The sequence below is a fragment of the Lagopus leucura genome, unplaced genomic scaffold (assembly GCF_019238085.1).
Source record: "Lagopus leucura isolate 7727_CA_CO unplaced genomic scaffold, USGS_WTPT01 Super-Scaffold_100009, whole genome shotgun sequence".
In the NCBI taxonomy this organism is placed as follows: domain Eukaryota; kingdom Metazoa; phylum Chordata; class Aves; order Galliformes; family Phasianidae; genus Lagopus; species Lagopus leucura.
The window spans coordinates 11,292,861-11,307,881 of NW_024962266.1; the positions used below are offsets into that span (position 1 = coordinate 11,292,861).

The window sequence follows — 15,021 nt, forward strand, 5'->3', positions numbered from 1 at the left end:
TTGAAAAGCAGAGAATTATAAAGCATCAGATTTACTCTATAAAGTATCTAACACTGTGCACATGCAGCCATTAGAACGGTTACACCTTTCTAGAGACATCCATACCAGTAGCCATACCTGTTGTTTCAAGTGTTTGAAAGCAGAGTCCCCGTTCTTTGGGTCATTTAAGGCTTCCTCTAAAGCCTGGTGAGAGAGTACTTGTCCTTTAAGGTCAAGTTCCAGACCTGCACACCAAGGCAGAATTTTTCAGTATAGGTTTGAAGTGTTTCTGGTTTTGCAACACATGTTTCAAAACTCATGTTCATGGTATTTTGCAACTCATATTCAGATACAAGCTCAAATTATGGCAGGAACAAAATAGCCTTTTGGGAGCCTATCACTGTAACTTTGTAACAGAAATATATATTTTTTTATCTGTAGTGGTTTTTGAGCGGAAAACAACAACAACAACAAAAAGCACAGAAGGAAGTGAAAGCAGCTATATGGACAAAAGATCAAAGTTCTATCTTTGCTTCAACCTAGTTTATTCCGCTGAGTAAAATGTAGATATTAGAGGATTGCCTACATCTTAATTACTTCAGATTTGTCCAGTATCAAGTTCATCTCATCTTTTCATAAATATTTAACAGCAAAAATAACAAGGAGACATTTATTCAAAATGTATTATTTTTAGTGTTAGGTGAGCTCACCATTACTTGCTTTTTTCAACTTGATAATTAAGTTCTCAAGCTCTTCTTTGGATAGGGAAGAGAGAGTTACCTTTAAGGAAAAAACACAAAGGCAGGAATTTTTTTTTGCCAGTTTTTTAGTCATACCATAAATGGCAGTATGTTATGTAGGGCAAAAGCTTTAGAACAAATGAATGTACTCACTTGATTTGCTGGTATTTCTGCTACTTCTTTTACACCTGCATTAATATCTTGAACAAAGTAGACCTTTAAAAAGCAAAGAAAACCAATCTGATTCTATTTATTACTCTGAAGCAAAAACTTAATTTCTTCAGTGCTTTCATCATACCATACACAGCAACAGGAATCCACTGCAAAAGAAGAGATTCCAAAAGAAAAAAAACCTATTTTCCTGAAGTCTAATCCTGAGTCCCCAGCAGAAGTTAACTGTTCTAGCACATTTTTACAAGATTAAACATGTTAATAAGAACTAAGCTGTTAATGCTTTCTAGGCTGGTCACAGTGACCACAGCTTTACAACTGCAGCAGTTATTACGTTGTCTTGGAACAGCTGCCGAAACATGCATCCTATCCTATTCATTCTTTTAGCACTGCCTGCATCTGTCAGCCAAGCTTTCCATGACACTGCTAACCTGCACAAAGCTGGCAGGACTGGGTTAGGAGAGCGCCAGAGGTAAGGAAACATCTTCAGCTCCCTTTTAGTTTTGTTTTTCCAAGGCAAAATGAGAGCTGTGCCACTGCGAGAGACCACTCAGAGAACACTTTTTTGTGAAAAAATCCATTCCACGTTTTCATTTATAACTAAGAGAATCTAAAGTTATGCCAAACTACAGTAGAAGGGGATACAGCAGACAGGGAGCAGAAGCGAATTCCATTTCAGATCAACAGGTGCTCTCCTGCCATGCTGTGCTGCCTGCAACCGCTGGGCCTTCCCTTCCCTATGGCACTGCAGGGGCTGCTGCACAAGGCTGTCATGGGCAGGGCTGCACAGCTGACAGACACTCACCGGCTTTGGCTTCTCTCTGGAATTACATTTTTTTAAATGTTTTTGTAGTTGGTCTTCATACACGGTACTGAAATCCAAAGAGAAAGGAAAAGCAAGTCACACCAGTTGTAGTGAGATCTCTGATGTTTAAAAATGTATATATATATTCTGCATATACTTACTGTTTCGGATCAAGAGGGCACGGAATTCTTTTCCTGTCATTTTCTTTCTGGTTAAGAAAGTTTTAAACAACAGGTCAGCGTGCATTCAGTGCTCCTGTCGTACAGAAGCTGCTGAGGAACATCTGAGAATCTCAAACCATCTATTCAGGGGGGTCTGGAGAAACAGGGCCGGAACCGAACGCTCCAGCAGATCCCAGACCCGTAACTGACGGCGACGCCGCCGCAGGGCCGAGCCGGCTGTCCGTCCGTGCGGGACCCGGGCTGCCCCTCCCCTCGCCCCGGCACGCGGTACCTCCTGCCGCCCGTGCTCCCCGCAAAAGCGTCTCCCGGGCGCCGGGACCATCTTGCAGAAGCGCCTCTTCCTCTGCACGAAGAAGGCGCACCGCCCCGGCAGCAGGCCAGCCCCGGAGCCCGAGCCGCCGCCGGCCGCCTCCTGCTCCGCCATTTCCTTCCCGCCGCACCCCGCGCGCGTTGCCGGGCGCCATCTCGAGGCCCCTCCTCTGCGGGAGCCGAGCGCCAAACTCAAAGCGCAAGATGGCGGCGGAGCTCCTGTTCAACCGCGAGGTGTGCGTGCAGGCGCGGGGCCAGGGCTGCGAGGAGAGGTGAGCGGCGGGCCAGGGGTAGCCGGGCGTCGTCTGCTCGCTGCGGGGAGGTTCTCGTGTCCCTTCTGGAGGAGTTCTCTTTTCGCTCCTCGCTCTCTCTCGTGTCCTAGTGATCGTGGGCCGCGGTCCTGCCGCGAGGCCGCCGATGGGGCCGATGAAGGGAAGGACTCGTCGAGAGTGGGCCTGGAGGCGTTCCGCGGCGTTGGAGCGGCTCTTACGGGCCTCTTAGAGAGACCGGAGCGGCAGCGGGTTGGGGGCGGAGGAGTAACGGCCTGAGGGGCGGCGGGGCCGCGTGGGTTGCGGCCCGAGCCCGGAGCCGTGGGCCTGCCGCCGGGCGGCGTTCAGCGCGTCACCAAGGCGCCGCCGTTACCCCACGGCCGCCCGCCTTCTGCCGGCGCCGCTCCGCCGCCTCCGGGAGGGTTTCGGCGCCCGGTGCTGCCCGCAGCGCTCGGACAAGGCCGGGCACGACACCCCGTGGTCGGATCGCTTCTGCGCACCGCGGGCGGTTGTTCGGGGCTCCTCAGGGAGCGGCAGCCCGCGCGCGGCCGGATGCGCGGGTTTCTTTGCGTGAAATGCGTTGAGACGTAGAGAATTTCCCTGCCGTGAGTCTTAGCCGCGACACGCTGTGCGTGCGGGATCGGAGCGGCTCCGGCCTGAAGCGCTGAGCTGCGGGAGCTGCGCGACGGCGAGGAATCGGGGCTGCAACGGCCGTGCTGCGCTTCTGCGAGCGGCGGTAAATGTAGGCAGGATTTTGCAGAATTGCCGGTTTTGGAAAAAAGGTTCAACGCTTCTGCACTGCTGCTTGAAGTTTATGGGTAACGAGCAACAAAGCTGCAAACAAAACCGAAAAGCCCTGAGCTGACTGAGGAGCTGTGCTGGTAACTCCCGGGCAGCTCAGAGGCAGTCCTCAGTTCTTGACGTTTCTGCCAAAATGTCTGAATGCCTCCCGATTCCTGCAGCCTAGCTGTGTACTCGTCTTTTGAAGACCGTTTCCTTGGTTTATTAACGAGTTGCACCTTTCTATACGCAGGAGATTAAATGTTCGAGTGAATATTGAGCTGCTGTCAATTTCTAGCCCTGTTCATAAAAAGGTTTGTGGATTAGTTGTATTTGTGTTTTGCATTGTTTTATCTGTATTGCTTTATATGGTGGGACAAATAGGCAAAGGGAAAGCAGAATAAGATGTTGGTCTGTTTGTCATTTGAGTTCTGTTCTTCAGAAACTTTAAGATTAGAAGCACGTGGGGACCTTTGGAGTAGCTTAAGGGCACGTCTGGCCCTGGCTCTTATTTTGGGGTGTAGGGCACCAGCAATCCTTGCAGAGACCTCTCCTTGACTAATGAGAATGACAACTGCTGTGTGGGTGCAGCATCTTGTTTTGTATCACTGTGTGTGCTGCTGTCCTTGAATGCTTGGAATTAATCCAGTGGGGCAGGAAAGAAATAATAAGAAATAATAATTAACACAGTCTTAGGAAGTCAGCAATAAAATAACTCTTGAGGATTATAAAATCTGTTTTATGTCTGATTTGTCACTTCAACTGTATTTCTACCTATCAGGATGTTTACGAGCGGTCATTAGTTGATGGTAGAGTTAATGAAGAAAGGTTGGTGTGTGAGTGCAGCAATTTATTGTTATTTGTTAAAGCTTTTGCTAATTGCAGCAGTGGTAATGCTGTGAAGAAACTGTTCAGCTAAGTGCTCTGTGCCGTGTCTCAGCCTGTACGAGCGGGAGCCTTGACAGCCTCGTGCACACAGCAACACTAAGCAGATAATGCCCTGTGCTCTGATCAGTTCATGGCATGTGAAGCCAAGCAAGGTTCTTATCCTTCCCAGCAGCCTGTCCAAGTGGTTGTGTGCCATCAGCAGTTCTAGCTGCTAGCTCACCTGTAATTGCTGAGTTTGTTTTTAAAGCTCCAAGAGCTCTGGTTATTGTTAGCAGTACCTGAATTACTGAAATGTATTTCTGTTCTGTGTGTGAGTGATGGTCACAGTGCAGCCCCGTTGGAGGAGCTGGTCAGTTTTCTGTTTGTTTGACTTTCTCTCTGTTGGGGCGTATTAAATTCTTCACGTAGGTTTGAGCAGCTGGCAGGTACTGGTTGTACCTGGTGTTTTTTATGGCCCCGGCTTTGTAATGAAAGGCTAATGTTGACAGAGAAGGCAGCTCTTCCAAAATGCTGTGTAGATTTCCAGTGAACGGATGAGTTCATTTTTAAAAGCTAAGCAGCATAATGCTGCAATGTTCCCCATGAGTGCGCCAGATTCTAGTGGTACCAATTTTGTTTGCTTTGCTAAGCTCTGTATTCAAACAGAGGGGCTGCTCAGAAGGTGTTGTCTCTAATTGCTAGGAGCAGTGTGAGCTAACAAGCTGGCAGTTATGGGAGTGATTGTGTTTGTGATCAACTGCTCACTCACAAATGGGATCTGCACACTCGTTAATGATGGGAGGAAAAACTGCAAATAATTTGCAAATAATTTTCTTTATGTAAAATAAGACACATAGGATTTTGAAATATTGCTGCTGAAAGTTGAATGATTTTTGCGTTATTTTTGTGAGAAGCAGTTTTCCTGAGTTGTTGCTTTTTCCCCACAGTATTATTTAAAATGGAGATCATGTTAAATGTTGATGCTTTCTCCTAAATTAGTTGTCACAATTCTTGTCTTACTTTTAGTTAAAAAGTAATAGTAAGCAGGCTGTTTGCAATACTGCTTTACAATATTTGAACAGACGGAGTGGTGTGTGGAATTTGACATCGTATTTCACTCTCTTTTCAGGATTTGGCTGTGAGACTGACTGATGATGCTGATCCTTTTTTCCTTTATAACCTTGTCATATCTGAGGAAGATTTTCAAAGGCAGGTGAAGTTGTAATGTTTGTGAGTGCTTAAAAATGGTCATAAAGAATGAAATAAAGCTTTCAGCATGTAAAGATTTGTCTTTGAATTTGATTTCTAGCATTTTTCACTTGTGGATTGCTGCCTGTATTTTGGCAGTGCTGCTCTCTCCTGCTTGTGGAACGGCACAGTGCAGGGCAGTGAGCGGCTCAGCGTGGTGCGGATGTGTCAGAACCGGACACGCAGCTCCCTGCGCGGCTGCGGAGCCGCAGCCCGTCTCGCTCCCTGCCTCTTCTGTCTACCCAGCTGCTGCTTAGAGATTGTTACGTTTGTGTGCTCTCTTAAGAACATATTCCAAGGGGAAAGTATGCTTGCATAAACACAGATGTACAGACTTGAGGCCTTGTCTTCTGAATTTTTTTTTTTTTTTTTGCATTCTAGTTGGGCACCACATGCAAACAGTTGAGGTCCTTTTTCCTTTATAAAAATAGCACACCATATATGCATGTGATCAGTGTGAGGCTCCAAGTAAAAGTTGTTTTTATAGACAGATGAGCAGAATTCATCGTATCATTATTCAGTCGTTTCACAAGGTACGGCTTCTGCATGCACTCTGCAAGTCTTTGAGTTCATTGCATCTGTGGTGAAGGTGTGCAATTAAGCGGGCAAGTGGGCAGGTGGTGTCTGTAGCAGCTGAGCATCCCCTCATCTGGGAAGCATTGTCCTTTGGTGCCCCATGTGCCCCTGTGCTTAAGGAGGACGTGCAGCTGAAGGAACACTTGTTATAACTTTCCTCTGTGCAGCGCATTTGCAAGAATTCTTGAAGCTAAAAGTATCTTGGATAATAATTAGCAGAGGATGGGATTGCACTTCTTCAGTGATCAGGATTGAAAATAACACGTCAGACATTTATGACATGATCAGAATTGGATCAATCTACTTGTGTAAACAAAATATTTTATTTTTAGGAAAGAAATTACATTTGGACACATTGCTAATATTTTTTCCCTGTTTATGTAGTTTAAAATCCCAGCAAGGTCTCTTGGTGGATTTCTCTGCTTTCCCACAGAAGTTTATAGATCTGCTTCAACAATGCATTCAAGAACAGAACAAAGATATCCCCAGGTGGGTAATAAGAGTACCATATTACTCTGTGCACGTGTTTTGAGTTTATCACATTTGTCAGTGGAACAGGGATATAATCTAACCTTTCCCTGAAGCATCAGTTGGTTGGGTGTTGCTGACAGAGCCTGAATGTTAAGAAGTCTCAGCAGTGGTGTTGCTGCCTGATGATCGCCTCCTTAGCAGACTTGGAGCTAGCAGACGTGCAGGGACGCAGCACTGGTGTGCTGGGAAGTGTTGGACAGTAATGGACAGGAGTACAAACAGATCGTCCTCTTTCGCAGGAGAGCAGAGTAACAAGGCATTCTGACAAGAACTTTCTCTTGCTTTCATTTCAGTGTTCAGATATAAAAAGGGAGGGGGCAGACCTGAGGTGCACTCCTGTGTGTCGTGGGCTTTGTGTATATGGTTTGGCGTGCGGGTGCTGAGGAAGTGCAGTGCAGCACACGTGGCTCCAGTAGTTAGGGCAGCTCCTGCAGTGCTGTGCAGTGTGAACTTAACTGGCTGATAGGATACCTGAAAGTGAGGGAAAGCCTTTGGGAAAGGCCTGATCTGGTTTTGGAGAGAGTCTAAGAGGGGCTTCTGAAAGTTTTCAGAAGCTCAATACTCTTTTTTTTTTTTTTTCCATCTCTTGATAAAATAGACAAGCATTCCAGTTGGTAATTATTTATAGGAATTAAATGTCTTTGTCCTTCTCAAAACAAACACAACAGCCTTTTATTGTATGTATAACAATGTATTTTATTTGAAAACAGCTTGTAGTATCTACAGCTTCAGTAACAAAAATGTTACATGTTGGGTTATTTTTGTTTTCCCCCAGGTTTTTGCTGCAGTTAGTTTCTTCAGCATCTGTTCTAGATCACACACCTGTCTCTTTAAATGTAGTGGAGACCAACCCTTTCAAACATCTTACCCATCTCTCGCTAAAATTCCTACCAGGAAATGATGCAGAAATAAAGAAATTTTTAGCCAGCTGCTTGAAGTGCCTGAAGGTAAAGTGAAGATTGCCGTGGCTGCAACAAGGCCTTGATGCTATGTGTACTTAGGAATGGTTTTTCATACTTTTTTCAGTCTTATTACTTCAAAAGTATGCACAGAACTGTGTAGTTCGGTTTGTTTTTTTTTTAACTCAGTTCATGTATGTCACTGCATGCACTCATTTGGCTGCCTGTTATCAAATTAAATTGTTCATTTCACTCTAGCAATGAAAATCTTACATACGCACTCAACCAAGTGCTGTAAGTTAAACTGGCAGAAAATCAGGTGTTTTACAGACACGTGTGCTGCTCAGCTGTTGAATGCTTCATCATCTTGTGCTGATTGCCAGATCAACGGCAGAAGTGCCACCCTGTGAGCTTTCTGCCTCTTCTGCAGCTGAGTGTAGGAAATCACGGGTGTGTGCGCGTCATTCTGAGGCTCCATGGACTTCAGAGGGCTGCTGGCTCTGAGCAGCAACTCACAGTGTTGGTGCAGCTGACAGCATGCTAGTCTGAACACAAAATCAGTGATCTATTGTAACTGTTGTCTTTCATAGCCTGGTTCACTGTGCTGTGATGTTGATAGCCACCTAACAAGCCATCTTAACCAATTACATTCTCAGTATTTCACTTATCTATTACTAATAGAACTGCTTTGTAAACAAGTCTTTATAAGATTCTGTTCCCTTATAGAGGTTTGATTGAAAGCATAATGCAGGATATTTTCCTTGCCTTTTTCTCTTGAATGTACATCTTATGGCTAATTCAGTACAAAGTTTGTTTCATAAGATGCTTTTTCCACAAATACTGTGTCTAAGCAGCTACATACCCACTGTGTGATGATAAAGTGGAAGCTGAATACTGATATTTTGGGAGCTAAGATTTAGTCTTGATATCGATTTTTACATAGGAGGACAAAATGACATTGGAACAAAAGCTTAGGAAAACTGAAGAAGATTCTACCAGACAACTGAGCTACACTCAACAGGTAATGTACATTTTAACTGTCCGTGTATTCCGTGAATGGGTGGAAATCCTTAGATTTGCAAAAATTGTGAAACATAACTAAATCAGAAGGCTTGCAGATTATGCTGCTCTGCTTTTTGATTTGTTTTTTCATAGTCAGCTCAGTGGTGGTTTCGCATTTATGCTTTGAAAGGATGATGATAGCTGTGGGTCAGACTGCACAAGTATGAAGGTGGCTTTTTGACCAACATGACACAGGAAAAAAATTCCATTAAAACTCCTATCGTGGAGATTTTTTGTGTAATGGAATACTTACTTACCTCATCTTTGCAGTTTCTGTGCAACTGGGGCTACTAGATGGCTGAATTGGAAGGGAGAATTACAAATTGAAGAGGGAAAGAGAATTCTGATGACCTTGGGTTTTTTTCTCCCTCCCTATGAGAGCAGTTTGTTTAAAACTTCTACAAGATACAGCGCTAGGAACAGCAGCAGATTGTTTTATCGCTCCTAAGTTGGAAGAAAATAGAACTGGAAATGAAGGTTACTGTACTCGACAAAGTCAAAAAGCTGCAGTTGAGCTTTTCAGTACCTCATTTTTCTGTCGATACAACGATACCTTGGCTCTTTCTGCTGAAATACAGACTAAGCAGTAACAGTAAAGAATTGTTTGGTATTTAATGAAAGGCTGCATTCTTAAAATCTATGACACTTTTTCTAAAATTCTGAACGGTTGTTGAACTTGAACAGAGCTTGTCAGAGAAGAGCCGAGAACTGGACAAACTGAAAAATGAATGGACATCTTACACTGCTGCTCTGACAAGCAAACACACACAAGAGCTGACAGCTGAGAAGGAAAGAGCTCTCCAGGTATGACAGTGGAAAAGAATTCACAGTATGCTGATGTGAGCAGTTTCTTTGCTTAATCTTCAGTTTCACTGAATGACCGTTCTCATTCTAGGCACAAACTCAGTACCAACAACAGCACGAACAACAGAAAAAGGAATTGGAAAGTTTGCACCAGAGGAGTATTCAACAATTGCAGAACAGACTCTCGGAACTTGAAGTCATCAATAAAGATCTAACAGAAAGGAGATACAAAGGAGACTCTGCGGTCAGAGAACTGAAAGCAAAGCTCTCTGGAGTTGAAGATGTATGGCTTATTAATTTCCCTCACCAAGATGATGATTTTGAGAGCAGTGAGGCTGCCTGCCTCTGCTTGGAATAGAAAATATAGCGTATTAAGTGTGACTTTTTTCTACTTTATGCTAACTATAATTTATAGATATCTTTTTAGATTTGCTTTCAGCTTATTTTTTTCGTTAATGAATGTTAACCGATTCCTTCCCAACATTCTAGGAATGTCAAAGAGCCAAGCAGGAGGTGGTGTCACTGCGTCGAGAGAACAGCACTCTGGATGCTGAATGTCACGAAAAGGAGAAACTCATTAACCAGCTACAGACCCGGGTTGCTGTTCTGGAGCAAGAGATCAAAGACAAAGATCAACTGGTTATTAGAACAAAAGAAGTGCTGGATGCAACACAAGAACAAAAGGTTCGAGTTTCAGAATCATTATTTCTAAAGCTCTGTAGAACCTTGTTAACTGAAGTCTCTCAAGGTTTCTGGATAACCAGACTACTGGTGCAGCAAGGAAGCTTACAAATGTAGTTAAAGATGCTGAATTATGGCATCCAAAGTCTACTGGATTCAGTTTGATGAAGATGGCTCCTGTTGCAATATTTTGTGGTACTGCTTGTAAAAGTGGGTGAATTGAGAGACCTCTATGTAATTTAACCAAAAATCATGGACTGATTGTAAAAGAGTTGCTGAGGTTCTATTTACAGTTCTAAGTGGTGTATGTTCCATAATCCATATGGAATTTATATTGTTACAAAACATTTCTAATTCTTTTGTAGGCGATACTGGAGGAGAATACAGACAAAAAACGAAGTCATATTGAAAAGCTTGAGACAACAATTAAGTCACTGTCAGCTGAACTTCTTAAGGTTTGTTGGAACTGCCATTCATTTGCTTTGTCTTGCACTTTCAGGAATTACTTTGAAAATACTCTTTTTTTGTAGGCTAATGAAATTATCAAGAAGTTGCAAGGAGATTTGAAAACCCTAATGAGTAAATTAAAATTGAAAAATACAGTAACAATTCAACAAGAGAAACTATTAGCAGAAAAAGAAGAGAGACTTCAGAAAGAACAGAGAGAACTGCAGGAGGCTGGACAATCTCTTCGAATGAAAGAGGAGGAGGTACTGCGATGGGTTAACCTGCATCCTGCACGTGTTACTGGATGTAGGGCAGTTGGTCGGTGTGTTTAAAAGCCTTGAAATATTTGTTAACAGCAATGAGGTCTTAATTTTTTTTTTTTTTACGTAAGAATTTACTCTTATGCACTTAATGTTTAAATGCAGAATCGACATTTCATTTTTTTCATGTTAAACTGACTTGCGAGAGAGATTCATCCACATGCAAGAAAATTAAAATCCTATTGTTGGGGGTACAAAGCAACGTATCAAATGGACTGATAGGCTTCAGAAGGTATATTCATGGGAAAAGTTTGTGATGGAGGCCAGAACAGTAACAGAGTGAATTTCTCCCCTGCTTAGGGCCCATTCCTTATTTAAACATGGCAAAATGAAGGTCAGAAAGGTTTCCAGTTGCAGTCTTGTCCTAAGTCCAGCTAGAAACAGTTTATTTCAGAAGAGCTATCATACTGATTCTGCATAAAATTGAGTTCTAACTTCTTTAAGTAACTCTAGAACTTCTCTGATCCTTCACTTCTTATTTATACGATAATTTTTCTCGAGTTTTTAATGAGTACTACACTTATTGATGGTTTTATAATTAGCATGGTGATATTGCAGGTTTGCAAGTTACAAGAACAGCTGGAAACTACAATGCAGAAACTGGAAGAAAGTAAGCAGTTATTAAAAACCAATGAAAACGGTAGGTTGATAGTATTTTATCTGTAAAATGATATGATGATTAAGCTGCTACTGACAAGTAATGGAAGGCGACTTTACTGAGATGTCTGCTTGCTTTGTTGTGAAGAGTCGCACTTCCCTCACACTGTTGCTTTTCTGTGAGGAAGGGCTTGACCTTTTTTCCATCTCTTCAGTAATCACATGGCTAAACAAACAGCTGAATGAAGTTCAGATGGTGAAGAAGATGGAGACTCCCAGCAGCACGCATGGTGGCGTTAGGACTGCCCTGTCACCTCACGGCATGGTAAGATACGAGTGCGGATAACACTCCTCATTTCTTCAAATGCATGGCCTAGAAAAAGCCTTTTTTCTTTTAATCCGGTATTGGCAGTTTGTTTTGCTGTTATGACATCAATGGTCCCTTGAGTGCTTGCGGAGGTGCTGGCCCTAGGGGTTATTTTTGAAGCTCTTACTTAAAATTCATCTAGCAATGCTACAGCTAGCTTTGAGAATGTAAAGCGTGGGATGAAAACAAAACAGACCCTCAGTGTTTGTGTTGTGCATGCTTTGAAATCCATACGAAAATCATTAGTGAATTTTAGGTTTGGATTATTTTGGATTTTGGATTGGATTATTAGGGAGATTTACAAATGTGAGAATACAAAATTAAAAAAAAACAAACACCTCAGACTATTTTTGTTAAGAACAAAGATAGCTTAATGCTTCCTGTACTGTTTTGTCCCTGTGTGTACAATGTCTGTCTGTTAGCAACTAATGAGTTTCTTAGTAATGGAAGGGTATATTCAAGCAAAGTCTGACTTACAGATAAATGCCTTCTAATTGGTTAATATATTAAGTATGACTTCTTTTAGCATAAGCTAAAATAGCAGCATAAGTTAAAATAGTAAATATATTACAAGTTTTAAAAAGCTACCGTTTTCCTTAAGAACAGACTCTTGGAAAAGGTTTGTTTTCCCTCTCATTAGAAAGACTAACCTGGTTTAAGTGTTAACTTTGCAGATGTGGCTACTGTTCAGCAAATGCATTCCAGTCATTGTTCTTCTCCTTTACAGATGTATTCTACTTCTCTTACTAATGCATTCTTTCTCCACAGCTTGACCGACCTTCCTTTCCCAGCTCAGGAATCACTCATCCCATCTCTCCCTTCTACGCCTTCCAGAAGCTGGCAGAACCAGCGCGTAACAAAAACACCAGCCCCCACTGCCCAGTCCCAAAGGTAGGCATTTGGGCTTCTCTGACTGAGAATGTAACAGCTTAAAAGCATCAAAGCTGCTGCTTCTGAATCTTTCTCAGGATGCATTAATACTTACTGTACATCCCAGCCCTGCTTAATAGGGGACAGTATGATTACTAGTCAGCATGCTTTTCTGTCCTTCAGTGCTGTTCAAGGTAAGGAGAACTGAATCCTCACAAAGCCTTCTCTGAATACCAGCTGCTGCTGCACCATCGTGTCTGGAATAGCTCTATGTAACCTGCAATTCCTTTGTTTCTGCAGATCCAATTTAACTCACAGGTCTCAAAAATAGATCAGCATTCAGACGTTCAGGCAGTGACTGCAGCAACTGGCCATCCAGCAAATAAGGAAAAGTAAGTATCATCCATTACATTTCTAGCTGCTTTTTCCCTCTTTTATAGCGCCCTTTGTCCTGTGTGGGTATCTGGAATTGTAAAAACACTTCCAATACCAAGCTGTTTCTTTGAGCTGCTTTTTGTCACTCCCATGTTTATGAATTCGAGTTGTAGTCAACTTCCTGCTCACTAAGCTTGGTTCGTACACAACAAATGAAGACTTGCTTTACAGGAGGACGTCCTGCATCAGTCTGTCCCTTCTGATGACAAGCCTGTGGCTACCAGCTGATAGTCAGACCACTGGCTGCAGATGGTTCTCATTTGCTCAGTCATAGATAACAGCTGAATGATAAAGTTCATAAAAACTCTAGTTCTACTTCAGTTTTTTGTTGAATGAGCCTCTATCCACCATTGCTGCTCATTTGCTGTTAACTACGTTTTGTTTTATTTCAGTGGCAATAACTTGGGGCTGGAATCCAAGTATTTCAAGAAAAAAGAAGACAGCATTCCTTTACGAGGGCTTAGTCAAAACACACTTAACTCAGGTATGTTTGGAAATAGTTAAACAAGACCTTATTTGAGATACTTAGAACCGTAACTATTGTTACCCTTTATGAACACTGTCGTGTTTCTGCTCTTCTACAGAGTACTTGAAACCCTACTTACCCAAAGTCCAGCCATCACCACCAGCCGCAGTGACAACAGCCTCAGCTTATTTTCCAGGATAGTAGCCAGGGATATTAAGAATTGTCTTTTAACTGTTTGGGGGATATGAAGATGTCCTACACTGACATTAGTAAAGGTATCAGCGTGAACTGACAGTTTTATCTGAATCCATTTTCTTTGAGAAAGACACCTTATTTGGATGCCTTTTCAGCTGATTCAGAAAAGACAGAGCTTTAAGCAGCCTCAACCTTAATGGTAACACCACTGCACTTCAGTCACTGAATTAAGTGCTGGATTTTTTCCTGGTCTGTATTGTTCCAGAAAACCCAAGTAAGTGGCACTGGCTTTTTTTGCTATAGTATTTAACAAGTGTGACTCTAACCAAGTGTATTCTCTGGTATTCCCTGATAGGAAACATGATTCCTTATAAGCTTTCCTCTAGGTCTTTCACAGAAATGATGTTGCAGATAGTTTTCCAGCACTTTCTGGGCTATGTTTATTTTAATAACAGCCAAGCTTGTGAGTTAGCACAACCCCTTCTTCTCTAGCAGTTTTAATTTTGAAACCTTGCTAATTTGAATTGCATATAAATTTATAAATACTGCAATGGAAGATCCTAAATGATTTATACCTTCGGTGAAAACAAAGGTTTAAGGATCTCAGCCTGGGTTGCCCTAACTTCTTACCCATCTGCCACTATTACATTTCTAACAACCAAGCATTAAATACTGTAAGCCAATGTATCTGAACAGATGAACTAAAGCTGTCTTGTATTTACTGATCCTACTTTACAAACGTAATACTGCACAGAAATCTACTTAAACTATCCTGACATTCAAATTGCAATGGACTAAACCTATTCAGCACATTCTACTATCCAGGTTCAAATGCTAGAATCGTGTAACTATATTTCATTCTTAAATATGGCAGGCAAGTACTTGGAACACCCAAAATACACTTTTATTGCAGAGCCTGTCTACATACTTCTGTTTTTAAAGATACTTCATACCTTCGATATTTAACTGCAGCTGAGGACTGTATATTTAAGTGGTTTGTTTTGCAGTGCAAAATGTGTACATTTGTTTACAATCAGCACCGTGTTTACTTGCATCCATTTGTTTTGAAATGTACAAGCTTCTCTAGAAATATTAAACGCTTATCAAAAACTCTTAAAACATTACTTTTCAGAGTATTGAGTTACCATTTCCAGTACTGGGACGTGCCAAGGTGAGGTGACGCTTTACTCACCTTTCTGTGGACTTTGCTCCCCACGCACTGCTGCAGTACCGGCCCAGCGCTGCGCTGCACGTAGGGTCCCCGTTTGGCAGCCACCCATTTCTGAGGTGTTGTGTGCTCACACTGCTTGTTCTAGGTCAGCGTTAGTGGGTATAACAAGACTTCAAAGGATGTGAAAAGATGAACAAATTTCAGAACAGAAAGGCAGAACTGCAGTGCACTGAATGTGAACTGCCTCCAT

The 15,021-nt window shown here is 42.5% G+C and overlaps 3 protein-coding genes across 5 annotated transcripts in view; 2 read left to right on the forward strand and 1 right to left on the reverse strand.

Moving 5' to 3' along the window:
* The window catches only part of TRMT13 (tRNA methyltransferase 13 homolog), a 7,947-nt gene extending 5,646 nt beyond the window's left edge, over positions 1 to 2,301 (reverse strand). Inside the window, exons 1-6 of one of the 2 annotated variants that reach the window (XM_042873102.1) lie at positions 2,149 to 2,301; positions 1,857 to 1,903; positions 1,696 to 1,762; positions 873 to 935; positions 690 to 759; positions 118 to 224 (exon numbers count right to left, since the gene is read on the reverse strand). In XM_042873102.1, coding sequence (XP_042729036.1) covers positions 118 to 224; positions 690 to 759; positions 873 to 935; positions 1,696 to 1,762; positions 1,857 to 1,903; positions 2,149 to 2,301 — 507 coding nt within the window. Of the gene's footprint in view, positions 1 to 117; positions 225 to 689; positions 760 to 872; positions 936 to 1,695; positions 1,770 to 1,856; positions 2,101 to 2,148 lie in introns of those variants that run through there. The other variant, XM_042873103.1, reaches the window with a different exon arrangement.
* Positions 1 to 5,385, forward strand: part of LRRC39 (leucine rich repeat containing 39) — a 21,091-nt gene extending 15,706 nt beyond the window's left edge. The window contains exon 11 of the mRNA XM_042873106.1: positions 5,232 to 5,385. The gene's annotated coding sequence lies outside the window, so the exon portion shown is untranslated. The remainder of the gene's footprint in view (positions 1 to 5,231) is intronic.
* Positions 2,348 to 14,293, forward strand: SASS6 (SAS-6 centriolar assembly protein). Of its 2 annotated transcripts, XM_042873096.1 has the most exons (17): positions 2,348 to 2,458; positions 3,489 to 3,549; positions 5,232 to 5,311; positions 6,311 to 6,415; positions 7,233 to 7,404; positions 8,300 to 8,377; positions 9,103 to 9,222; positions 9,314 to 9,505; positions 9,712 to 9,906; positions 10,269 to 10,358; positions 10,434 to 10,613; positions 11,229 to 11,310; positions 11,483 to 11,592; positions 12,403 to 12,525; positions 12,805 to 12,896; positions 13,332 to 13,423; positions 13,524 to 14,293. In XM_042873096.1, the coding sequence occupies exons 1-17, from the start codon at positions 2,391 to 2,393 to the stop codon at positions 13,604 to 13,606; spliced, it is 1,923 nt and encodes a 640-aa protein (XP_042729030.1). In that variant the 5' UTR covers positions 2,348 to 2,390; the 3' UTR covers positions 13,607 to 14,293. The 2 variants fall into 2 exon arrangements, with proteins under 2 accessions (XP_042729030.1, XP_042729031.1); XM_042873097.1 differs by lacking the exon at positions 3,489 to 3,549 and having other exon boundaries at positions 2,378 to 2,458.
* The last annotated feature ends 728 nt before the right edge of the window (positions 14,294 to 15,021 follow it).